The 23,139-nt window shown below is 45.4% G+C and overlaps 1 protein-coding gene across 1 annotated transcript in view; it reads right to left on the bottom strand.

Annotated features, from left to right (window-relative positions):
- Positions 1-9,310: 9,310 nt before the first annotated feature.
- Positions 9,311-23,139, bottom strand: part of PAPPA2 (pappalysin 2) — a 128,690-nt gene continuing 114,861 nt past the window's right edge. Inside the window, exons 21-22 of the mRNA XM_035123579.2 lie at positions 12,210-12,308; positions 9,311-9,776 (exon numbers count right to left, since the gene is read on the bottom strand). Of these exons, the coding sequence (XP_034979470.2) occupies positions 9,702-9,776; positions 12,210-12,308 (174 nt within the window). The 3' untranslated portion in view covers positions 9,311-9,701. The remainder of the gene's footprint in view (positions 9,777-12,209; positions 12,309-23,139) is intronic.

Consider the following 23,139-nt stretch of genomic DNA (forward strand, 5'->3'; position numbering starts at 1 on the left):
CCTGCAACGGGGTGAGTTCCCGTTGCTCGGTCCCAGCTCCTGCCCACCTAGCAGTTCGAAAGCACGTCAAAGTGCAGGTAGATAAATAGGGACCGCCCCGGCGGGAAGGTATTTGGTGTTTCCGTGCGCTGCTCTGGTTCGCCAGAAGCAGCTTTGTCATGCTGGCCACATGACCCGGAAGCTGTCTGCGGACAAACGCCGGCTCCCTTGGCCTATAGAGCGAGATGAGCGCCGCAACCCCAGAGTCGGACACGACTGGACCTGATGGTCAGGGGCCCCTTTACCTTTACCTTTAGCTAATAACTACAAATAGAACCATCTTCTGTGTGTGGAGTGAGTAGAGTTGCCCAGATTCTACTCAGTACTAGCAATATCTAAAAGTAGTGCTAGATGTAGCAGGTTCCTTACAAGAGACAAGTGGCTGCTCTTTTTACGAGTTGTTGTATACAAGGGGTGACTGCCAAGAGAAGAAAATGTTAAGGTGACTTCCTCACATTCAAGGCATGCTATGCTGCTAGCTGCTGAATATCTCCAGCAGAGTGGCATAAGTGGTCCCTTTGTTCCTTCTTTTGTCTCACCAAGATGTGATGAAGAGGCATATAGTCCGCTGCCCTCTTCAATGTAACCTGAGTACCCTCAGTCAAGTTGCCTGTAGTCTGTTCGGCTATAGACTGTAGCCTGCCTATTATCTGTTAGATAATAGAAAATGGTACATGATAGTCTTTCTGAGTCCATCATATTTCTCAACGGTATAAATTAAAAATATAGACAAGAAGTTGCATGGAAGAAAGGGACTTTAGCCCAGCAGGAATTTGGTCGTAACATGACAAATTCACTGGTAATGACACAGTGACAGAGTCAGAGTCCGTCCCCTGTTGAGTGCTCTGGGGAGGGCAAGCAGCTGCTTCTCCTTGCCCCTGATGGGAGAATATCTAGCAGAGCTGTTACTCACTATAGAAGAAGCCCGGCAGCGCAATGCTATGTCTACTTAGAAATAAGCCCTATTGAATTCAGTGGGGCTTACACCCAGGTGGATGAGGTTAAGATGGCAGACCTAGGTTAAGGCACTGTGTATTTTAATGGAAATATTCCAGAAGGGAAAATGTGTGCTTATTCTTAGATGATGCACACCCCTTTTGCAGCCAGGCACCACCTTAGAAGATGAATTCTCTACCATTTGGGAAAGGAGAAGGAATGTCTGTTCTAAGATGACGGTGCTGCCACAATTTTTGTAGCTACTTGTACTAAAAATAATGAACGGGTTTGAAAAACTGCTGCCAAATTGATTGGGACACCTTCTAAAGAGATTCACAAATTAACTGACTAAACGAGATGCCTCTAATTCCTCACATCACTTCCATGCACAGCCATGCTTAGTCTCTCATAGTCTCTTTCTCTTGCCCCCACCCAACACTTTTCTTTTGCCAGGGCTCATCTAATGCTCAAGTCCTGCTCCCAAAATCAGTGACAAATTTCTGCTTGAAGAAGTTTGGGAGTTCCTTGTTGCAGAATTCTGAACTTCCACCCCGAACAATGCAGGTTCCCTCTCTGAATTGCTTAAATAGTTCCCTTACAGTCGTGTGTTTTTTGTTACTAATTTTGCAGGTATTGTTCACTGGATTTTTATAGCTTTGGAGTGAAAAACTGACATTATAGCATTGTGGGACCACAATAGGACCCAATACCCCGTGCCCATTGCCACTCACAAAGTAGGCCCAAGAATGCTAACATGGGATAATTATTTAAAACTTCCTGTTAATGTAAATCAAAAGAGCGAGCTTACTGTTAGCATTTGGGGGCTTTTTTCACATCAGATTCTGCCATTCGTTTTAAAGTGCAGTGCTTTATTCTGCCAGTTTCCCAAGGCAGACTTAGCTTACGATCCTAAGCTTTAAGAACAGCACATGAAAAAGGGGCGCCTGAGCAAGGGCTGCAGCTTTTCCCAAGGCAACTTGAGAAAGCCAGTGTGGTGTAGTGGCTAAGAGCGGTAGACTCGTAATCTGGTGAACCACTCCTCCTTGGGCTAGTCACACTTCTTTGGTCTCTCAGCCTCACTCACCTCACAGAGTGTTTGTTGTGGGGGGCGGAAGGGAAAGGAGATTGTTAGCCGCTTTGAGACTCTTTTGGGTAGTGGTAAAGCGGGAAATCAAATCCAAACTCCTCCTCTTCTTCTTATTCTTCAAATTCTGCAGCCTCAGCCACATCTCTAATCCTCACTGCAGCTTCCTCCCCGCAATTCAGGTCACTCATCCAACTCCTGCTTCCTTTCTGCAGACCAGCATGCAGTTTCACCACCAAACACACACACACACACGCACACACTTCTGCTTCTACACTCCTCTGCCCTTAAATCCCCCCTGCTCCATTATATGGCTGGGGGGGGGTCAGGGCCAGGTCTCTGTTTTAAACCACTTGTTTAAAACTGGCAAACAGGAGTTCCACCATCTTGGATACGGTTGCTGCCATACAGGGTTTGTTTGCACATACTTGGGTTGGGCCATTGAGCTTGCACAGTAAATTTCAAGAAAGTCCATCATACAGGGATGCTAGTTCTTTTTTAAAAAGAGAAAGAAGAAATGCACTTGTCCGCAATCTGACTTCTCATTTATTATGGAAGGATAAAACTGAAGAGGGTTCCCCCCCCCCTTTACTATTATTTCTTCAAGATCTTGTACTGCTGTATTTGCATGGTTACCTTTTGCTTGTTGTGAGATTATTTTGGTTATCAATACGATTGGGTCAGCTGATTTTCCCCTCAAATGTCTTATTTACTAAAATTCTCATTTCTTGGTGTTCTCTTAAAAATATGAAGCAAAGTTTTGCTACTGTAGATCGATGGTGGCTGGGGCTGGTGGCAATGTCAGGAAAGTCAGTATTATTATTGTTAGATTCTTTTTTTAAAACGTTTCAAAGTAATAATTGTAACACTCTGTAAAATCCAGATTACCATCTAACTGAATATTAAATGGCGCTGTTAGTAATTTGTGGGGTTAGGAAATTGCAGTGTCTCTTTATATTTTCAAACCAGCTGACATCTATTTCCCCCCCTTTTCGGTGTTGGATGAAATGTTTAGGCTATACTTCCTTTGCTTTCAAATTTAATTTCCTCATTTTATTAGTTTGCCAAGAAAACCCTGCACATTTTTGTCTACTAATGGGGGTATATTTTCAGTCGGAGTTTTAAATGCAAACCCCTCCCATTCAAAAGTGCCCCTCATCCCATTTTGAGTGGAACTCAGGCCCCTTGAAATCCAGATCTGGTTTGAAATGGGGTTCGGCCCTTTCTGATAGCCAGCTCTCCTTAGCCAGCTTCTCCATACTGTTCCCGAGTTACACCACCTTTATGCTGCAGAAGAGCACAGCAGGAATGGGTCTATCATTTTCTCTGCCTCCCAAATTGAATTAGGAGACAGGCAAAACTACAAACCCTGTGCCCTGCTGCTGTCATTTCATCCCAGGGAGCACGGGATTAATTTTTTTTTTTGCCTCCGGATTCAATTTGGGAGCCAGAGGAAATGATATATTGCTTTTGAGAAAATGGCACTCCACTTAAGGGAAGTCCAGAAAGGACAGCTCCAGCAAGTTTTCCTTCTTGTTGCTTGAAAAGGTGTTGGTTATTTTTTGGGGGCATGGCATAGGGGAGGCATGCTTCATCTATTCCCCCCCCCAAAAAAACCTTTTTGGGAAATCTCCCCCCCCCCAAAAGAAAAAAAATATCCAGCTTTTGCGAGAGCATTTTCCAGGAAAGCTTAAAATGACAGAAGGAAAAAGGGTTTTGAGGCAAATGGGGTGAGGGTCATACAGAGACCAGGATATAGTTCTCATCCATTGAGGGCTCCAGGCACACTTCCAAGCCTGCTTTCCACATTTGCATGCTTAATAGGATGTAGGATACAATTTAGATATATTAGAATAATTGTGTGTGTGAGAGAGAGGGGGGGGGGAGAGACTTTTCTCCTGATCCAGAGCTGAAATCTCTTCCCATCTGAAATTCCCACCGGTCAGCACCCTGCCTTTTCATGACCTTGCAGCGTTCCAGTTTTCTTCTAGCGAACACAGCGAACGAACTTGCTTGTTTCAGTAAATGAAAATCAGCATTACATTATAACAGGTGAGTCAATGGCAAATGAAAACTTGCGGGTTTGTGTTTTATTTCCTTGGTTAAATCTGCTCAAATGATGTTGCTGCCCATTTGTCGGCTGATAATGCCTTTCTTTGCAGACAGTACTTCCGCTTTCGAGTCACAGGCAGCACAATGGGGAAAGACACGAGGATAGGTAGATTATTTATTTTCATAGATTTTTATAAAAAATAATTATCAAATACAAATAAAATAAAATAGCAGCAGCCTCAATTGTGAATAAAACCCTCCCTCAAAAAGGGGACAAGATGCTCCGAGTTGCTAAAGGAAGTCCCATATCCCTTGAACTGTAAAAATAAGCAATTCACCCAAATGAATTTTCCCCGCGGGCCTACCATCGGCTTCTCTGGCTGTATGTGGCTTCTTCATCCTAAACCTTCAGCACTGTCCTTGGGGGAATGAACAATTTCTTAAACACTGGAAGTTATTAATACTGGAATGCCTGTTTTAGACGAACTAGAAAGCTGTCTGGTAGCCGGGTGACTCAAGAGGGCTACCAATCAGGTATGTACATTTTTGAAGTCTGGAATCTCTGCTGAAGGAGTTGTATAGGAAGCAACTGGCTAAGGTGTCAAAAGACACAGCTGCTGAGAATGTAGGGTCACATTTCTCTAATACATCAGAAAATAAACCCCCAACTCAGCCTCCGTGGTGAACCCTTATTATAATGGGACAATTTATATGAAGATAATGTCCCAAACCCAGAGCTGGTTTTGTGCTTTGGAGCACCTGCACTTGCCATTGGATGTGTTTGATTGGACCAATTTTTGCTGTCAAACCCTTTTAAATAATAATAATGATAATGATGATGATATTAAAACACGTCTACAGTCTACACATAGAGGTTCTTCGTTAGGTGCAGCAGCTCTGAGCAGTAATCAAAACTAACTTCTGCATAAATCTCTGGTGAGAAGAAGCCTTTACCTGGCTCAGAAATCAGACATTATTTCAAAAGGAATATGGTCTACAAAAAGCTGTTCTCTTACAGTGTCTCGCAGCAGCTTCGAATGGTACCTTGCTGCAGAGGAATAGGAGAAGCTTCCTGTTCTTCCACAAAAAACCCCACACCTTACTCAAAACCTTCATTGCCTCCCACCTGGGGGACGCGTGTGTTATCTCTGTGCCAACGGCTTGCATGGCTCCCATCATGGAAACGGTCTGGAGCCTGAATTTTGGAAGTGATGCTGGTGTAGAGGAACAGGAAGCATGCTGAACTTGTGCAACCTGTGCTTGTGCAGCACAATAGCGTCCAAAGCAACTCTACGCAACTTGTTCTTTTGTACCCAGATGAGAAACAGCTTCCTGGCATTTTCTCTTCCCTTTACAGGCAGTGAAATGGTGCACCTAAACAAATTGGAAGTGTCTCGCGGGAACTCTCGTCTTAGGTGGCATGCTGAGTTTGTAAAATGAGCTATGTTGCTTCAGATGCCACCATCCTATTCAGCCAAGTTCCTTCCTGACTGTCAGCCGCTCTGATGGGCTGCAGCCAGACCTCACTCTCTGGTGAGTCATACATGTGTTTCCAAACAAGTTACTGTCTCCATACATTACATGTTCAGGTATATGTGTGTGTGGGGGGGGGGGGTGTCGGGTAGCCAACAACCTTGGATGCACATCTAAACGTAATCATAGAGTTGTAGTTCTGAGGGGCCCCAAGGGTCACCTACTCCTAAGCAGCTTTACAAATCACCACTTTTACTACTACTGGTCTACGTGGTTGCAGGAAAGCTGTACCAACATGATCCTCCCCTTGCCTGACTCTCCCATGCAACTCCTCTCGCCAACCATTTCATCTCAGCTGCCTCCAAAACTCGACACAAGCCGGGCCTGCAAGGGGGTGTGTGGGGCTTTATTGAAAAAACTGATGGGGGAAGGGGAAACTCTCTGTGCATCGTACCTCCACTCCTATCGCTATTGATTGGCAAATGCACGTTTCCCAGTTCAGCATGCAGTTTTGCCCTTATTAGCCTTTAGGTCATGAGTATTTGTTATATTCCAAGCTGTGATTCTGAAGCATCACATAGCATTAGGCAATTCCAGTCCAAATCATATAGCAGTGAGGCCCAGAACCGTCTGAGCCAGTGTCTTCCAACAAGAGTGCCTGGCAGAAATTGCTTAATTTCAGGGTATTTTTACAGCAAGGTTGTGCCAGCCACCAAATGGTACGCCTCAAAATGCAGGTGCTAGTTTTAGGCAGAGATTAGGAGGAGGAGGAGGATGAATGAGCTACATGCCCCTTAGGGCACACATCATGGTGTGTCTCGGAAGTGGCACCTGGGGTTGGTGTGGGTAGTGCTGTTCCCAGGCCAGCTGCAGCTTGTGACATTTGTTTTATGCAGGATGCAACAACTGCTTGGTGGTTAGATGAAACGCATGCATCTCTGGGCAAAATGTATTATATATATGTATTTATATACAGTGAAACCTCGGTTTATGAACACCTCGGTTTATGAATTTTCGGTTTATGAACACCGCGGACCCATCTGGAACGGATTAATTCACTTTCCTTTACTTTCAATGGGAAAGTTCGCTTCAGTTTATGAACGCTTCAGTTTATGAACAGACTTCCGGAACCAATTGTGTTCATAAACCGAGGTACCACTGTATATATATATAAGCAGCTGCAGGTTAGCCTAAACTGCCTTAGGAACAGGTTGGGTGGGAAGTTTAACTCATTCGCTCCCTGCCCCAGGCCCAACGAAAATCTCTGAAGCTGCCAGTTGCATTTCAAGGGAAGCTTTAGCTTGTGCCATTTGGAGCGTCCCTTGAAATGCTAATGCCGGGCTTCACCATTGCCCTGTGAAACTAGAGGGCAACCTATACCACCATGCATTCCTGCAGCAGCTGTGCCTGGTAGAGAGCCAGCTCTCTTGCGGGTGTGTGTGTGTGTGTGTCTGTGTGTATGTGTCTTGATCTGTCAGGACTGATCTTCTCACTGTGAGAACGCACTGGTAACACTCTGCAGAATAAAACTTGTCCAGAGCAAACATCTACCACATGGTGTTCTGGAGCAGTAAAGTACCGCAGTGCTGTGTGCATTCTAGAGCAGGGATCACAACAAAAACAGATTTCTTTTGGAGGGGGGTGGACAGGCAGTTCCTTCATCTGTGGAGGGTTTTTCCTTTTTTGAATGTGTGGGGGGTGCTTAGGCATGCTGTGTGTGTTTGTGATTGAGAAATACATTTGGGCAGAGAAAGGGAGAGCTGCATGTGTGGTCTGCAGGTGGGTGTGGCAGGAAAGGAGAGGTAATTGTGTATGGCCTGTGAGAGATGTATATGGTATATGTTTGAGCATGGCACCAGTATGTGTGTGTCAATATTGTGTTGTTTCCGGAATCCGGAGCAGCAGAATGTACATGACTCCCCATTGGAATGACTGTACTCCTCCTAATTTTGTGTTATACCATGGCAAAAAACTTTTGTGACTGGTGCCCACAGCACTAACCTGGATTTTGAAATGTGCCTGCAAGTCCAAAAAGGTTGGTGAACCCTGTAGTTCAGCAGTAAAAGCCCACAAAAGTTGCCCATTAGACTATGTGAAGCACCCCTGGGTCCCCCGTTGCAGGACTGGAAGAATCTCCCACCTGTGTTCAAACAGGAAAGCTTTTTAGAAAGCTGTGTCTTTCTGGACACAACATGGCAAACACACTCCTGGATGGGAAGGAAGGCTAGGATAGCAAAACTGAAGACGAGTTACTTGTAGGCTTATCTGCAAGTCTCCCCTGATGTATGGGCCCAGTACAGTAATGACCGTTCCCCACATAAAGGAGAGGCACATTTTGCGCAGTCGTGCGCAGCCCCCTGGGATCCCTGAGGCAGCCCTGGAAGTTTGGAAGCTGGCACTGCCAACCTGGGGCTGGATACTGGTGTTCTCCACCCACTCAGTTAGCCGTCCAATCCAGCTCAGGGAGGCGTGCCGGGGGGATTGGCCAGGTAGGAACAGTTAACCTTACCTTGCACACAGTGGAAGGTGAGCCATTCTCAGGAAGCAGCCGATGGATTCACAGCTTTCCCACCCTCCACTCCCTAATTTAATACTTGCATTACAGGTTATTTCCTTCCACAGGCGTACACGCACACAGGCGCTGCTACGACAAGGCTGCTGTTGAAGGGCCGGAAAGGAATTTCCCTGCATTGGCAGGTTTCGCCTTTCCTGTAGCAATTCGTCACAACTTGGCGGATGCAGGCCTTGGGTGGAATCCTTTAGTCATTTACATAAATGGGCAGGGCGTGGGGGCGGTGACCCCCCCCGCCCCATTGTGGCGGCAATAACAGGGTTCCTGTAAATGGGGCAGGGGGGCATTGACCATACACATAGGCCATCATTGCCCTCCCCCTCCAGCGGCTGCGATCGAGTTGGGCTTGAACATATGTTCTCCAGAGTTAGCCCAACCCCCACACATGCTGGCCAACCCTGAAAATTACCCCACCCCTGGCTGGGGGCTGGGAGGGATATACGCCCAATGCCTGCACCAATACATCTGAATTCTTAATAAAGTTGTGGCCAATTTTAATCCCATCAAAACGTGGTCTTGTGTCATTATTCCGCTTGAGGGCTGCCCGGGGTTTTGGGGGACTCCGCCTGACTGCGCAATGTTAAGTTACGGTACTTTAAAAACAGTGCTCTTTTTAATGTTCGAATGTGCAGATTTTCTGTTGTAGCCTTTGGCCTTTATAGGTACCAATTATCTGAGACTGGAGGGGATCTCCTGTTACACTGAAGAACCCATCTTGTGGTCAGTTTATGCAGTGGGCAGAATCAAATGGTAAAGCTTTTCCTGGACTGCACCACTAATATTCTCTGCCCATAAGGAAAAACAAATAGAATGTCAAGGAGAAAGGGAGGGGCTGGAGGGGGCCTTCAAACATGCAATCTTACACCAGAAAAACAACAACAACAACAACAACAACAACAACAACAACAACAACAACAACAACAACAACAACATTAATACTTGACTCTGCCGTTCGCATAAACCAGAAATCCCTCTGCGTCTGACACCAAGTTTTCTGGTGTCCCATACTTCACAGCAGCACGTTTTAGCTTAATGATCAGCAAATAAAAATATAATATAGATTTGTAATAAAATTATGCTTAAATATTTGCAGACAAATCACTTTTCCCTCTCTTCCCACCCCCACCCCCGCATTTGCAAAAAATCAAGCCCTAGACAGTGAATGAGGGTAGCCGGGCAGACTGACAAAATTCAGAGCAAAGACAGTTGTAGGTGGCAAACCATTTATACAGTAATGCACTGAAGGCAGCCTCAGGGGCCTGATCCAGAGCCAGCTTGCCGGCAGAGCTGACAAGGCTGTGGAACAGGCCTTTGGCCGGCACCTTGATTCCGATGGGAAAGAAGCTGAACGGGTGTTGTAAGGCTGTTTGCTTCCTCTCTGGCACTCCTTCCCCTCACTTGCTCTCTGCCTCCTTGTCATTGCTTTCTTTCTTCCATACGGACCTATGCCTCCCACAGCACCAGGTCTCTGTGCCCCTGGGTTCCACTGGAGTCCTTCCCATCAGCCCTGCGTTCCCGCTCCTCCACAAGCGGCCCTGGCTGCTGTCATTGGTTCTCTTCTGCGGCTGGGTCTCGACAGGTGCACTCGTCCCGGTCACAGCCGATAGGAAATACGACCACCTGGGGAGAGTGGGCAAGAAGCTTGCTTAGGGAGCAGAGTGCAGCCACCTGAAAGCAGGTTCCTCACTTGGTATTAACAGCCAGAATGAAAAAGCAGGCAAAATTAGTGCACTAAGCATTTGCTGTTCTCTTGGAAGCTTTTCAAATTTTCTCATTCTGACCTGATAAAAGGGCTATTTGAGCTATTTGGCCTTTGAGACCAAACTCTTTGTCTGACCTGAATCAGTTCAAATAAACCAAAAAAGGAGGGACTGACTGGGTATTTTGCAGTGATGCCCAATGTCTCACTCCAGCCCTAGAGTCAACCCTTCTCAGCTGTTTTGTTTGGCTGCTGCTCAGAGGAAGCTACGCCACCACTGTGTTTCCTCAACCCATTGACCTCTGCCATCCAGCAAAACACTTCCCTCCCTCAAGAGGGGAAAGGGCTCCAGTTGGCCTCCACTCTGGGCACAAGGCAACATCCCATCTCTAGACCAAGATCCCAAGAGCTACACTCCCAAACGCTTCTCTTCTTTCTGAGCAATGAAAAGAAAAATGATTCAAGATGCACAACAAAAAGGATGGAAGAGAAGAACCAGACTTGTGCCTCTCTGGAGTGAGGACTGACTCAAGATCTTTTGTACAGATAACATGCAGGTGGCAAGAGAATATGATCAAGAAGAAGGAACTAAGCTGAGTCCCAACCCAAAGGAGACTGGCCATGTATGATTTACACAGGAGTGCAAAATAACAAAAAGATCCCAGCCAACGTTTAAGACTGACCTGATGTTAAATGCCAACAGGCTGGGGTTCCCATTAGAACTCCTATAATTCCTGTTTTAAAATAGCTGCCTGGGTTGCCAGTTCATTTCTCGGTCCAATTTAAGGTACTCACACCAATGTTTAAAGCCCTAAATGTCTTGGGTACCAAGATCTTCTCTACAGACTTTGGTGTTAAGATTAACAGAGGAGGCACTCTTGGTAGCGCCCTCAGATGTATGGGGGGGGCAGGGGGAGACCTGGGGAGAGGTCATTTTCTGTGACAGCTCCTAAGATGTGGAACTCGCTTCCCCACCAAGATGCATCCGGCATGTTCATTGTATAGGTTTCTTTACAGTGGCCTTTGACACTTGCGAGATATATTTTTAGGACACACTCTAGTTGCGATTGTAATTTGTTTTAAGCTGTTTATAATGCTGTTGTTTTATATTGCTGTAGACCTCTTGAGACCTTCTGGTGAATCAAACACAGGCATAGGCAAACTCGGCCCTCCAGATGTTTTGGGACTACAACTCCTATCATCCCTGACCACTGGCCCTGTTCGCTAGGGATGATGGAAGTTGTAGTCCCAAAACATCTGGAGGGCCGAGTTTGCCTATGCCTGATCTAACAGCAACAGCAGCCTCTTAAGAAGCTAAGAAAGCAAGATGACAACCTTTCAATGGATCAACCGTTTGACACCAAATATAGGGCTTTCATCCTCCTATACCAGCTATTTCCTCCTATACCAGAGATTTCTACTTTCCTGGAGCAATTTCCAAACTGACCTGTCTGTCCTGTGATGCCTGCACATCTGCCACAGACTCTGAACACAGAGAAATGGGTCTGGGCTGCACACGCATGCTCCACACTGGCTATGCTCAAGGTGCTTGGGTAGTCAAGAAATAGGCAGGTCAAGGCTTTAAAAGCCCAACTCACAAATGCCAGGGATGGGTAATTTGGTAGATGTCTGGTCCGTCTCATTTTTGCACCTGTTTACTCTTTTTTTTAACCACATGGAAATTCACATCTATGCATTTCTAACATACTTGCTCCCAAACGACACATTTTAAAGCACAACTTGCTATTTTAAATTGGCCTCATCCAGCAAGCTTTTCTTATGTTCTCACTGGGGCAAATGTGGTGCTGCCCCACCAACATCTGCCTGCTGTTTAAGTTGCAACCAGTCTGCCTGTCAGCTTCCTCCTCCTTGGTCTCCATGTTGCCTTTGTAGAGAGCAGGATGGGCACAAAACCAGAATGGGTTGGCTCTCCTTGCCATTGGCTCTGCTTCCCCCTGCTGCTGGATCTAACTGCTTCCTACTTCCACCTCGCCAGTCCCAACAGCCCTGCATGTAAGGCGGCAACGGCATGCAACTTGGAGCCCCTTCTTCATTGCATGGTTGCATTAGAATGAGAATGTGGAGTGCTTACCCTGTCTCTACCAGTCAATTTCCCCCTAAAACTCTCCCCACACTGACTGCCTTTACTCACGTGGCTACTTTTACCCTCACCAATGGTCTGGGCTGGTGCTTACCTCGCAATCCTTGCTTGCGGGGGTAACAGCAGCTTAGGGAGGTGGTTGGGGGAATACAGGCTGGCAGGGGAAGGGTTAAGCACCCTCCTAAACTAATGGACCCAGCCCTGAACTGTAAACGTGATGAGTTGTGGGTTGATTAACCAACATCCCACGTACCTTCCTGGAGGAGACAGTGGAGGAGCAACAGTCCCCTCCATCATACTGGCAGTAGGCCCGGTTGTTGGCAGTGTCGCACCAGCCATCAGCTTCAAAAGGCTAGAAAAAGAGAAAGGCACTAAGTGAGCAGGAAAACAGAAGAGGAGACTGCTCTGGGGTCAAAAACAATGAAGATACAGTACCACTGACAATGAGAATAACTAGATATAATAATATATGAACATATTGTATTAATTTGACTACAAATTACCTCTCACACCTCCCAGTCACAAAGTTTCTTGTAACTTAAGTGAATGGGCTGAACAGTATTCTAAGACAGACTTCCTCAACTGGATGTCTCCCAAACGTTTTGGACCAACTCCCACCATCCCTCACCACTGGACCATGCTGGCTGACGAGAGTTGACACAAGGAAGGTTATTTCAATAGAAAGATTAAAGAAGCTCTAAGGTCCACCTGACAATTCCTTAAAATGTTGTACAATGGCATTTGCAACCTTTATGGTCCCAAATAATCCTGGGAATCAAAGTTACTGCACACATGCCAGGATTTTATGCAAACACAACAGGAAACTGAACACAAAATTCAGTTTCCTAAGAGTCTCGGCGTTACTGCTTTTTAAGCTTGTTGGCAGTTACGGCTGCAAATCTATGTTTGTAATGCATGGGCAACTAAGCAGAATAAGCTACATTGTAAAATAGGCTGAATTTTCAAAGTTCTGCATGTTGTAGAATTCAGTTTCGCTTGGCACAGACTTTTTGTTTGTTATATTTTTCTTTAACCACAGACTAGCCCCCATTATCCTTTACCAGAGACCTCTTAGCACTTTTGTCAAAGAGTATTAGGTGATTGCTTTAGACTGATGGTTCAGGTTTAAGGTAATAGCTTTATGCCAATGATAAAAAAAAAGAGTGGTTCTCATATAAGTTTACAGCTTTTTGGTTAAAAGGAAAGCCAGAGTGACACACAGATAGACAGACAGGTAACAACCTACATTTTACACACATTACTGAAGTAATCCTCACTAAAGCCCTGTAAGGTGACTATTATCCCTGTGCTGCAAGCACTGAGGGTGAAGGGATCTAACACTAAGTGATCATGGTTTGTCCAAAGCTGCTGCTGCTTCTTTGGCGATCACTCGTAGCCGAGTAAGATTGTCTTCTATAAACACTGTTTTAACAATGAGTCCGTAAGTGACTGTGGAGGTCAATTCTGGATCCACACGTCCTTAAACAGTGGGGACATTGGTTTCCAGGCGGGAGTTGATCACGGTGTGGATTTGCCAAGCGTGCCTCCTCTTAGCACGTTTCTCCCTTGCGTCCTGAGATCAAGTTTCTTCAAAGCCCATGACACCTTTGGTAAAGGCTGTTCTCCACCTGGAGCGCTTGCAGGCCAGTGTTTCCCAGTTGTCAGTGTTTATACTACATTTTTAAAGATTTGCCTCGAGACAGTCTTTAAACCTCTTTTGTTGACCACCAGCATTACGCTTCCCATTTTTAAGTTCGGAATAGAGTAGTTGCTTTGGAAGACGATCATCAGGTATCCACACAAAATGACCAGTCCAACGAAGTTGATGTTGAAGAATCATTGCTTCAACACTGGTGATCTTTGCTTCTTCCAGTACACTGATATTAGGTTGCCTGTCTTCCCAGGTGATGTGTAAAAATTTTCGGAGACACCATTGATGGAATCTTTTGAGGAGTTGGAGATGGTGTTTATAAGTGGTCCATGTTTCACAAGCACATAGTAAGGTTGGTAGTACAATAGCTTTGTAAACAAGCATTTTTGTTTCCTCATGCGCTCATAGCAGAGACGAGATTTAAACCATCAATCTCCCAGCACACACTCTCACACGGCAATCCTATACTTGCCTACTCAGAAGTAAGCACTTTTGATGAGGCTTGCTACCAGGAAAGTGAACACAGGGCTGCAGCCTCATCATTACACCAGCTGGGCAGCATTCTGCCTCCAACAGCAGCTGATCAGATGCCCCGGCCAGCTTCCATGTAGAAGTATGAGACAAAGAAAATCCCATGTTACAACATGAAACAATCTGATCAACAGAAGGCAACACGTTTGCTAATAATGTATTGGTAATATTTATGAAACACTATCAATTGTTTCTTAATTTATAAACAAAAGCCATATAACACGTGCAAGAGGCCACTGACTAATAGAAGTCAAATGAATATTCCATCAACAGGAATGCTTAGAATGGTGTGTAACCACAAAGAAACATTGAAGTTGAGGCAGAAAGCCTTTCCACACAGTTGATATCTATATAAAAGTTTGTTTGAGAATAAACTGGAGCCGGGTGGTGCTGTAAGCACAACAGCAACAAACAGCAAACAGAACAGTTCTTCCAGGATAATGAACCGTTTCAACGATATTTCTTCATCAGCAAGTTAATAGTCCCCAAAGGTACATAAAGTGATCGTGGATCAGCTCTCACTCAAAAGTTGCTGTTTGTTGCTGCTGTGCTTATAGCACCTCCCAGCTCCAGTTCATTCTCCAACAAACTTTTGTATAGATATCAACTGTGGAAAGGCTTTCTGGTTACATAAATACTGCCAATACATTATTAGCCCACATGTTGCCTTTTGTTGATCAGACAGCTTGCATGTAGAGCAAGATTAAGTCAGCCAGCTGCCTCTGCCACTTGCCCTCCAGGTAAATGGCCTCTAGTAACAGTCATAAAGGTTTGCAGTTAAGCCGTCCTGACTACCACTGATGTGAGTTTGCTGGATCTTTTTTAACAGCCATATAAGCAGGAGGCCATGCTTGTCCTAATGTCTTGTCCTAATGGAGTCCATATGTTAAAAGTGTGCAATGTGTGTACTTGATACAGGTAAATACCATCAAACAAACAAAGAAATGTTAATAAACCTTATAATTAGGAGTATGTCTGTCCCTTCGGATCTGCCCTATGATCTTGGATATCTGTAGAGCATCGTATATCTGTACATACATTCAATGTATATTAGGAGGAAGAGCCAAATGCAGGTACTGTCTAGCTCCTCCCATTTCTTTCTAGGGATGCACGATTAGATGGTCACTGAAATAAACATTCTAGAAGGATTCAACAAGCTTGTACAAAATATCTGAAAAACTCAAAGTCTGGGCTGCGAGAGCTCCATGATCTAATGTTTGGCAGAGAAAACTATATAGCTTAATTAGAACCCCTTGTTTGCCTGCATTTCAGGCCTTGAGAATGCAAAAATCTGAGTTTTCTTACCCTTTATCTTTGAATGGTGTTGACAAAGCCCAGGCTTTGAGTTTTTAGAAAGCTATATAGCTTAATTTGAATCCCCCTTTTTTGCCTGCGTCTTAGGCCTTGAATATGCAAAATTAGTGTTTCCTTACTCTTTATTTTTGAATGATGTTTATTGAAAATACAGTCCTTTCAATTTCCTTCTGAGGAAACTGTTAATCGCAGTGAAACGAGGTTGTTGCCGGCATCCCGTCAAGGCTTTGATTTGTTTGTTTGTTTAGTCGTTTAGTCGTGTCCGACTCTTCCACTGCCTCCCGCAGTTTGGTCAAACTCATGTTCGTAGCTTCGAGAACACTGTCCAACCATCTCGTCCTCTGTCGTCCCCTTCTCCTAGGGCCCTCAATCTTTCCCAACATCAGGGTCTTTTCCAGGGAGTCTCCTCTTCTCATGAGGTGGCCAAAGTATTGGAGCCTCAGCTTCAGGATCTGTCCTTCCAGGGAGCACTCAGGGCTGATTTCCTTCAGAATGGATAGGTTTGATCTTCTTGCAGTCCATGGGACTCTCAAGAGTCTCCTCCAGCACCATAATTCAAAAGCATCAATTCTTCGGCGATCAGCCTTCTTTATGGTCCAGCTCTCACTTCCATACATCACTACTGGGAAAACCATAGCTTTAACTATACGGACCTTTGTAGGCAAGGTGATGTCTCTGCTTTTTAAGATGTTGTCTAGGTTTGTCATTGCTTTTCTCCCAAGAAGCAGGCGTCTTTTAATTTTGTGACTGCTGTCACCATCTGCAGTGATCAAGGAGCCCAAGAAAGTAAAATCTCTCACTGCCTCCATTTCTTCCCCTTCTATTTGCCAGGAGGTGATGGGACCAGTGGCCATGATCTTGGTTTTTTAGGCTTTGGTTATTTTTGTTAATTATTTCTATATCATCCGTTATTATTAGTTTTCTGATATCCTTAGCTCCTTAAATATTTTTACTTTATCCGATTACCTCTCGTTTCAGGGAATTTCATGGTATATTTGTTTCTGTTACATTTGGTTTCTATTTACGTATGTTGCCGTGACTGTCTTTTCTGCTACCGTACATAATATCTGGCATCCAGGCACTATTTTCCCTTTCCAGATAGCCCTTGCAAGAATTCCTGACAATGCTTGTCTCCTGCTTATTGAAAATGACAGAATCAGGTACACAGAGTGCTTGGGATAATTGTCAGCACTGGTGATATTCCAAGGCCTGGATTGGGAACAGAACCTGTCTGGATATCATGGCCTCCCTACTTGCAATGCCTTGGCATCATGAACAGTTTCTACACAACTTGCTTTTTAAAAAAATGAGCAGGGTTGATATGTGGGGCCCTTGTGCCCAATAGCACAGCTTCAGGATGCAAGGTCATTCATGTCTTGGTAGCAACAGCATCACTTGACTACCAACTCCCAAAAGCATAGCAGGGAAAGAAGAAAACAGCATAAAACTAGAGAGGGATAATTTGGGGGCCATCTCCATATTTCCCCCCCCCCTTTTTTTTTCTTGCAGAGTTCAACGTGGCAAGGATTTTTCCTCTATCCGTATCATGACTCATTGGCAAAACCAAAAATGCACTTTTTATCAAGTTTCCATATAATTATTGCAAACAATTGCCTGTTGCCCCGGATGCTAGTCCAAAATGACTTCCAGATTAACATCTGTGGAGAGGAGGTGCCGGGTTGAGGCGAAGATGGTTTGTCCTCATAGTATATACATATGACCACTAATTGCTCCCCTCCCAACCACCTCAAGCCACCAAAAATATATCCAAGCTGGAACAAACATGGACTCATAAGACAGCTCTGGAGAAATATGACAAGTCATGTTAAAAATTATTTGGGGTGGGGGTGGTTGGTAAAATATGAGAGAGGCTGGCAATTTGGGTTGAAGCCCCCTGAGAGAGAATGGCTTCCAGTCAGTTTGCAATGCAAGATGCCTTCATTCTTGCGTGGTTCCTCCCCCTCCAATTGCAGCCCCATAGGAAAACAGCCCACAATATTCAGTAGGTCCAGACTACAACTCTCTGGAGAGGGTTGTTGTGCTTTTCATGTACAGCAGGGGTGTGCTGGTGGAGGGTAGGGGAATGATCCATTGCAGGAGATGGCCTTCAGCTCACATAAGATTTGGTAGAAGCTCTTTCATTAGTTCACTGCTAGAAGATCTAGGGAGAGTTTTAGCTGGATAGGTATGAATTCAGAGAGCAATTTTTTTTTCTATTTTCTCCTCTCCCTTCTATACATGCACCATCTTCTGAAGCCACTAATCCCAACCCTCGCCAGAGGACCTCATAACCAACAGCCACACATCTTGCTACCATATGTGAGAACCTGTTGCTCAGAGCGGACAGATGGAACAAATTGTTCTAGAATAAGGACCAGTTTCTTCTCTCACCCTTTACCTCCCGTGTCTTGCTTAAAAACAGGGCCTCCTTCTTCCACCAAGTGCTTGCAGAGTTCCAATTCAGAACTGGAGAGAAAAAGAGGACCTCCAAGCTCCCTGCAGAAGCGAATCCCAGCTTTCATGCCCAATCCCACATCAATCAGAGGAAGTCCTGAATTGTCTTTACCAAACAATGCATCCCCGCTATGCCTCCTGCGTGTATCCTTCTAGACCTCCTTCATGCCATGGTCACCTGCTCATCTGTAGGTTGAAGCAGATAATGAAGCTCTTGGAAACTGTACAGGAATTGGATTCCTGTTTTTCATGCTATTGGCATGCCACGTGGTATTCGTGGACTTTTTTTGTGGGCTACCAACTTTTGTGGACTTATCTGAATGGCTATAATTGTTTCCAGCCTGTAGTATGAAAAAGGGAGAAACAGTTCAAGTGGTCTGCAAAATATTCTGAAGTCTCATTATTGCAAGTCACTAAGAAGTTACGTTTTTTTGTTTTGGAGCCAGGCCTAGCACAGTTTGTCAAGTGCGAATGACTGAGCACCAGCAGAAGGAAATGTATCTGGCTCAAATACCCTGGAAAGAAGTTCTGATAAGCACAGATTGGGAACATTTAGATTTCAACTCCTGGCACTTTATAGATGAGACAGGCCCTCAGAAAGAAGCAAACATGGTGGTACATTCAAACAATGCATTGGCAGCACCAAACTGATGTGGCAAAAACTGCAGATAGCTTGAGCAACAAGATCTCGCTTCTGCTTCATGCTGAGATGTGATAATGCAAACCCAGTAACTGGATTGCCATATTTGAGTTCACACTACAAAAAGAAATACAAGTGGCCTATGAATGGCAGGAGGGCGGGGGGGGGGAGGAAAACAAGAAATCATGCAACTTTTCATGACCAAATCCACATGGAGCAGCCCATATAGATGCAGCTTCAGCTCACCAGCCGACACACATTGGAAGTGTGCAGGTGCCTGGGGCCTATGGCATAAATAATAATAATAATAATAATAATAATAATAATAATAATAATAATTTATTATTTATACCCCAACCATCTGGCTGGGTTTCCCCAGCCACTCTGGGCGGCTTCCAACAGAAAAATAAAACACAGTAATCTATTAAACATTAAAAGCCTCCCTGAACAGGGCTGCCTTCAGATGTCTTCTAAAAGTCTGGTAGTCGTTTTCCTCTTTGACATCGGTTGGGAGGGCGTTCCACAGGGCAGGCGCCACCACCGAGAAGGCCCTCTGCCTAGTTCCCTGCAACTTGGCTTCTCGCAACGAGGGAACCGCCAGAAGTGCTGGACCTCAGCAGAATGATGGAGGTGGAGACGCTCCTTCAGGTATACTGGACCGAGGCCATTTAGGGCTTTAAAGGTCAGCACCAACACTTTGAATTGTGCTCGGAAACGTACTGGGAGCCAATGTAGATCTTTCAAGACCGGTGTTATGCGGTCTTGGTCTTGGCAAAACAGCTGAGGCAAGTTTGTGGCTATGGGCTTCCAGCCTTACATCACTGCACTAGGCCTCTGTGTGTACACCATTCTCTTTCTTACTCTGACACACAGACACAGACACACACACACACACACACACACACACACACACACACACACAATCTTTTTTCACTCTTTCTGTGTTGAGATGCACAGAAGAAAAGTAAACTCAGGGACAACACAGAAGAAAATGAGAAGAGAAGATTACTGGGTGTTGCACCAAGGCTGCTGCACTGGGCACACAACTTGGGAGACAACTGGAGATGGTGGAAGCACCTCTATGAAACTGTGTATCAAGATTAACACCAGGCTTACAGTAACAATCTGCAAGAAACCTGTTCAGTTCGTGTTATGCAGTGGGACGATGTTTCAAAATAGCCCCATCAGTAGATGTCTTCCCAATACCACACAGTTTGAGAAACACCAAGGGCCTCAAGAGCAGGAAGCATTATCCAGGCATGGCCTCACCGTGAGGCGCCTGTCATTAAGGCTGGCAAACTGGAAGAGAGGCTAGAGGTGGTTCAAGCGGCGTCATTTACCAGTACTGTAGGTGATGTTCTCAAACCACATTGAAATGAATGGGTCTACTTCACCAGGGTTTGTGCAAGGGAGCTTCCTGGTGTTAATGCTAATTCTGTAAGATGGCGATGGAATTTATGCTTTGGAAACCAAAATGTCTTGGGCAATCTCTGGCAGTACCCACTGGGTTCAAGTTTTCTTCAGGAACAATTTGTCAAAATTCAAATGCCAATATGAGAATGTAAGGGCTTGTTCACACTTGGAAGCATGCTCCAAGTGATTTTCCGCTTGCCCCATTCCTTCCCCAGGGAAAATCTGCTCTTTAGCTCTAAATCGGAACAGACAGCAATCTGCAGGAAACATGAATTGCTGTTTGCTCTGATTGAGCACTAAAGCAGCGAGATAAGGGCCCTGACAGAATCCCTATACTGGGTCAGACCAAAGGCCCACTTAATGACTCTGGTAGACTCACCAGTGTGGCATGAAGGCAACAGCTCTCCCCCCCCCATATGCCTTTCTAAGATATTCAGAGGTATTTTGCCTCTGGACATGGAAGCTCCACTTCACTAACATGGCTGATAACCCCACAATTAAACCATTTCATCGAAGATCTGCCTGTCAACAGCTACTAACCAAGCAGTTTCCCCTCCAAGCAATAGTTAATAATGTGCAATGTGAAAAGGCATCTTGCTTTCCTTGAACTTACCGCCAATCTAGTTCATTGGGATAACCCTGAGTTCTGGCATTATGAGAAAGGGAGAACAGTTTCCTTCCACGCGTTCGCAAGTACCACCCACAATTCTATTCGCGTGCACTATTTTTAAATTGGAAGTAGGACAACTACTACTCTGGGTCCAGGACCTTCCTAGCTGGCTTCTAATCCAGGCATGACACTGTCAACAACTACATTAAGTCAACAACAGCCAATTCAGCAACAGAAATGCTGCCACGCATGGCTCATATTTTTTGATGCAGCTCTCATTGGTGAACAAATTGCCAGCCGAGTTGCCAATAATTTAACTTCATCTGTGATGCTAAGACACAAGATTTCAGCCCTATGCTGCTTTTAAGAGAAAGCTTTCCTCCCTCTCGATGTGCCTTTTGCTCAAAAATGTCAAAAGTAGAAGCCACTTTCATGCAAGGAAACAGCCCATACCTGCCAAGTTGCTGTCCGAGAAATAAGGGACCGGGCCAGAAGTAGCAGACCGGAAGTAGCGCTGCCGCCATTTTGGAACTGGGCGGAGCATGCTCAGAAGTGACTTTTGATGCTGCTTTGCCCAGTTCCAAAATGGCCGCCGCGCCAGAAGTCGCACTGCAGCCATTTTGGAACTGGGCAGAGCAGCATCAAAAGACGCTTGTGAGCATGCTCCGCCCAGTTCCAAAATGGCCGCCGCGTCAGAATAAACCGGGGGGAAACAAAAAAAATATCCGTTTTTTCAGCTAAGAACAGCTGGAAAAACGGGGATTTCCTGGAGAATACAGGAGACTTGGCAGCTATGAAACAGCCTCTGCCATAAGCCAGGCAAACTCACAAAACTATCCATAATCTTTTATGCCATTTTTACTTCAAAGAAGCTTAGAGCATTTTTTTAAACACTCCCCCCTCCCCGAATTAATCTGCAATGAAAACAGTTATTAAAAAACACCAATTTATAACACTTTCCTGGTTATTTATTTTGAAAGTAGCATAGATGAAGCTGCAACACTTAACCAGCTGAACAACCTAGAGCCAGCAGAGAGCAGCACTGGCAAAGCTTTTCGAAAAAGCGCCAGTCTTTTCCTAATAGGGTTTTCACACAATTAGACTTAAATCACCCATGAGCCTCTCTTGAAGTATTTGTATGGCTTTCTGATTCTCATTAACAGAGAACAGAGAACCAAGTGGGAGCATTTGTAATTAAAATGCGCTTTCCGGTCAACGCAGTACTAAAGTAAAGTAATTTTATTGCAAGTGGAGAAGTAGAGGGAAGGGCTCCACCTTCGTGGTAGAGATGTGATTCTGACTAAAGCCAGCATGGCGTAATGGTCAGAGTGTTGGACCAGGACCTGGGAGAGCAGGGTTCGAATCCCCACTCAGCCATGAAGCTCCCTGGGTGACCTTGGGCCAGTCACCATCTCTTAGAGACTTAAGCCTAACCTTCTTCACAGGCTTGTTGTGGCAATGACATGGGGAAGAGGAGAACCATGTCTGCCACCTTGAGATCCTTGTGAGATAAAGGTGGTATATAAATGTGATTAATAATAAAATAAATAAATAAAAACCAGCGATGTTTTGAGTCTTAGGCAATAGGCTGCTATTCTAGCTCAGTTCTCTTCTGAAATTATTATTATTAGGTAGCCGCAGTGGGGACCAGCCATCATTTATAACAATGCGTCCCCATGTCGGTTACATTTACAAGGCCTCTGTGGGACGGGCGAGTTCCAGTAGCTCAGGAATTTGAAACTGAATCACCAACATTCAAACACAAATGCCATCAAGGAAGGAAGGAAGGAAGGAAGGAAGGAAGGAAGGAAGGAAGGAAGGAAGGAAGGAAGGAAGGAAGGAAGGGGTGCTTTCTCATGGATTCCTTCTGCAGATTTCTTTTTCTTCTCATTCTGCTTATGTCAGAATATGCAGTATCACAGCCCAGCCCACACCTTTTCAAATGTTCACATCCTTAGTATCCCATCCACCAGTGGGCAGTGCATGCCAAGTACCTATTGTGTTCATGCTCCTCACCACACGCTACCTGTCACACAGCGCCGTCTTAAGCGCCCCTGTCGCAAAGGGCGCCGGATCTCTCCGGCGCCCTTCTGCCCCGTTTCCCAGTGCAGTGGGCGGGTGGGCGCGGCGCTGCTGCGTGGCGGGCGGGCAGGCACAGCGCGATCTCTCCGGCGCCCTCCCACCCCGTTTCCCAGCGCGGTGGTCAGGTGGGCGCCGGGCACAGCTGCGCAGCGGACCGGCTGGTCAGCGGGCGGGCGCAGCTCGCGGCGCCCTCCTGGCGGGCCGGCACCTTGGTGCCCTGCGCCACCGGGGGTCTAAGACGAGCCGGCCCTGCTGTCACAGCTCACTGAGCATGCACAAAGTAACAAGCTGGGTGTGATTTTTGCAACTGTCCAGCCACAGGAAGTATCTGATAGGACACTTGTTGTGCATTTGTTGTGCATCACACTTGCTGCATCTGCACTTGGGTTGTTTTTTGTGTGTGCACGCACAATTTTTTATTAGCTCGTTAACGAATACACCAGAACATCGTCCAAAATATAAAGGAAAAGGAAAACAAAGTTAAAGCT

This window comes from Zootoca vivipara, chromosome 7, assembly GCF_963506605.1.
Source record: "Zootoca vivipara chromosome 7, rZooViv1.1, whole genome shotgun sequence".
Classification (NCBI taxonomy): domain Eukaryota; kingdom Metazoa; phylum Chordata; class Lepidosauria; order Squamata; family Lacertidae; genus Zootoca; species Zootoca vivipara.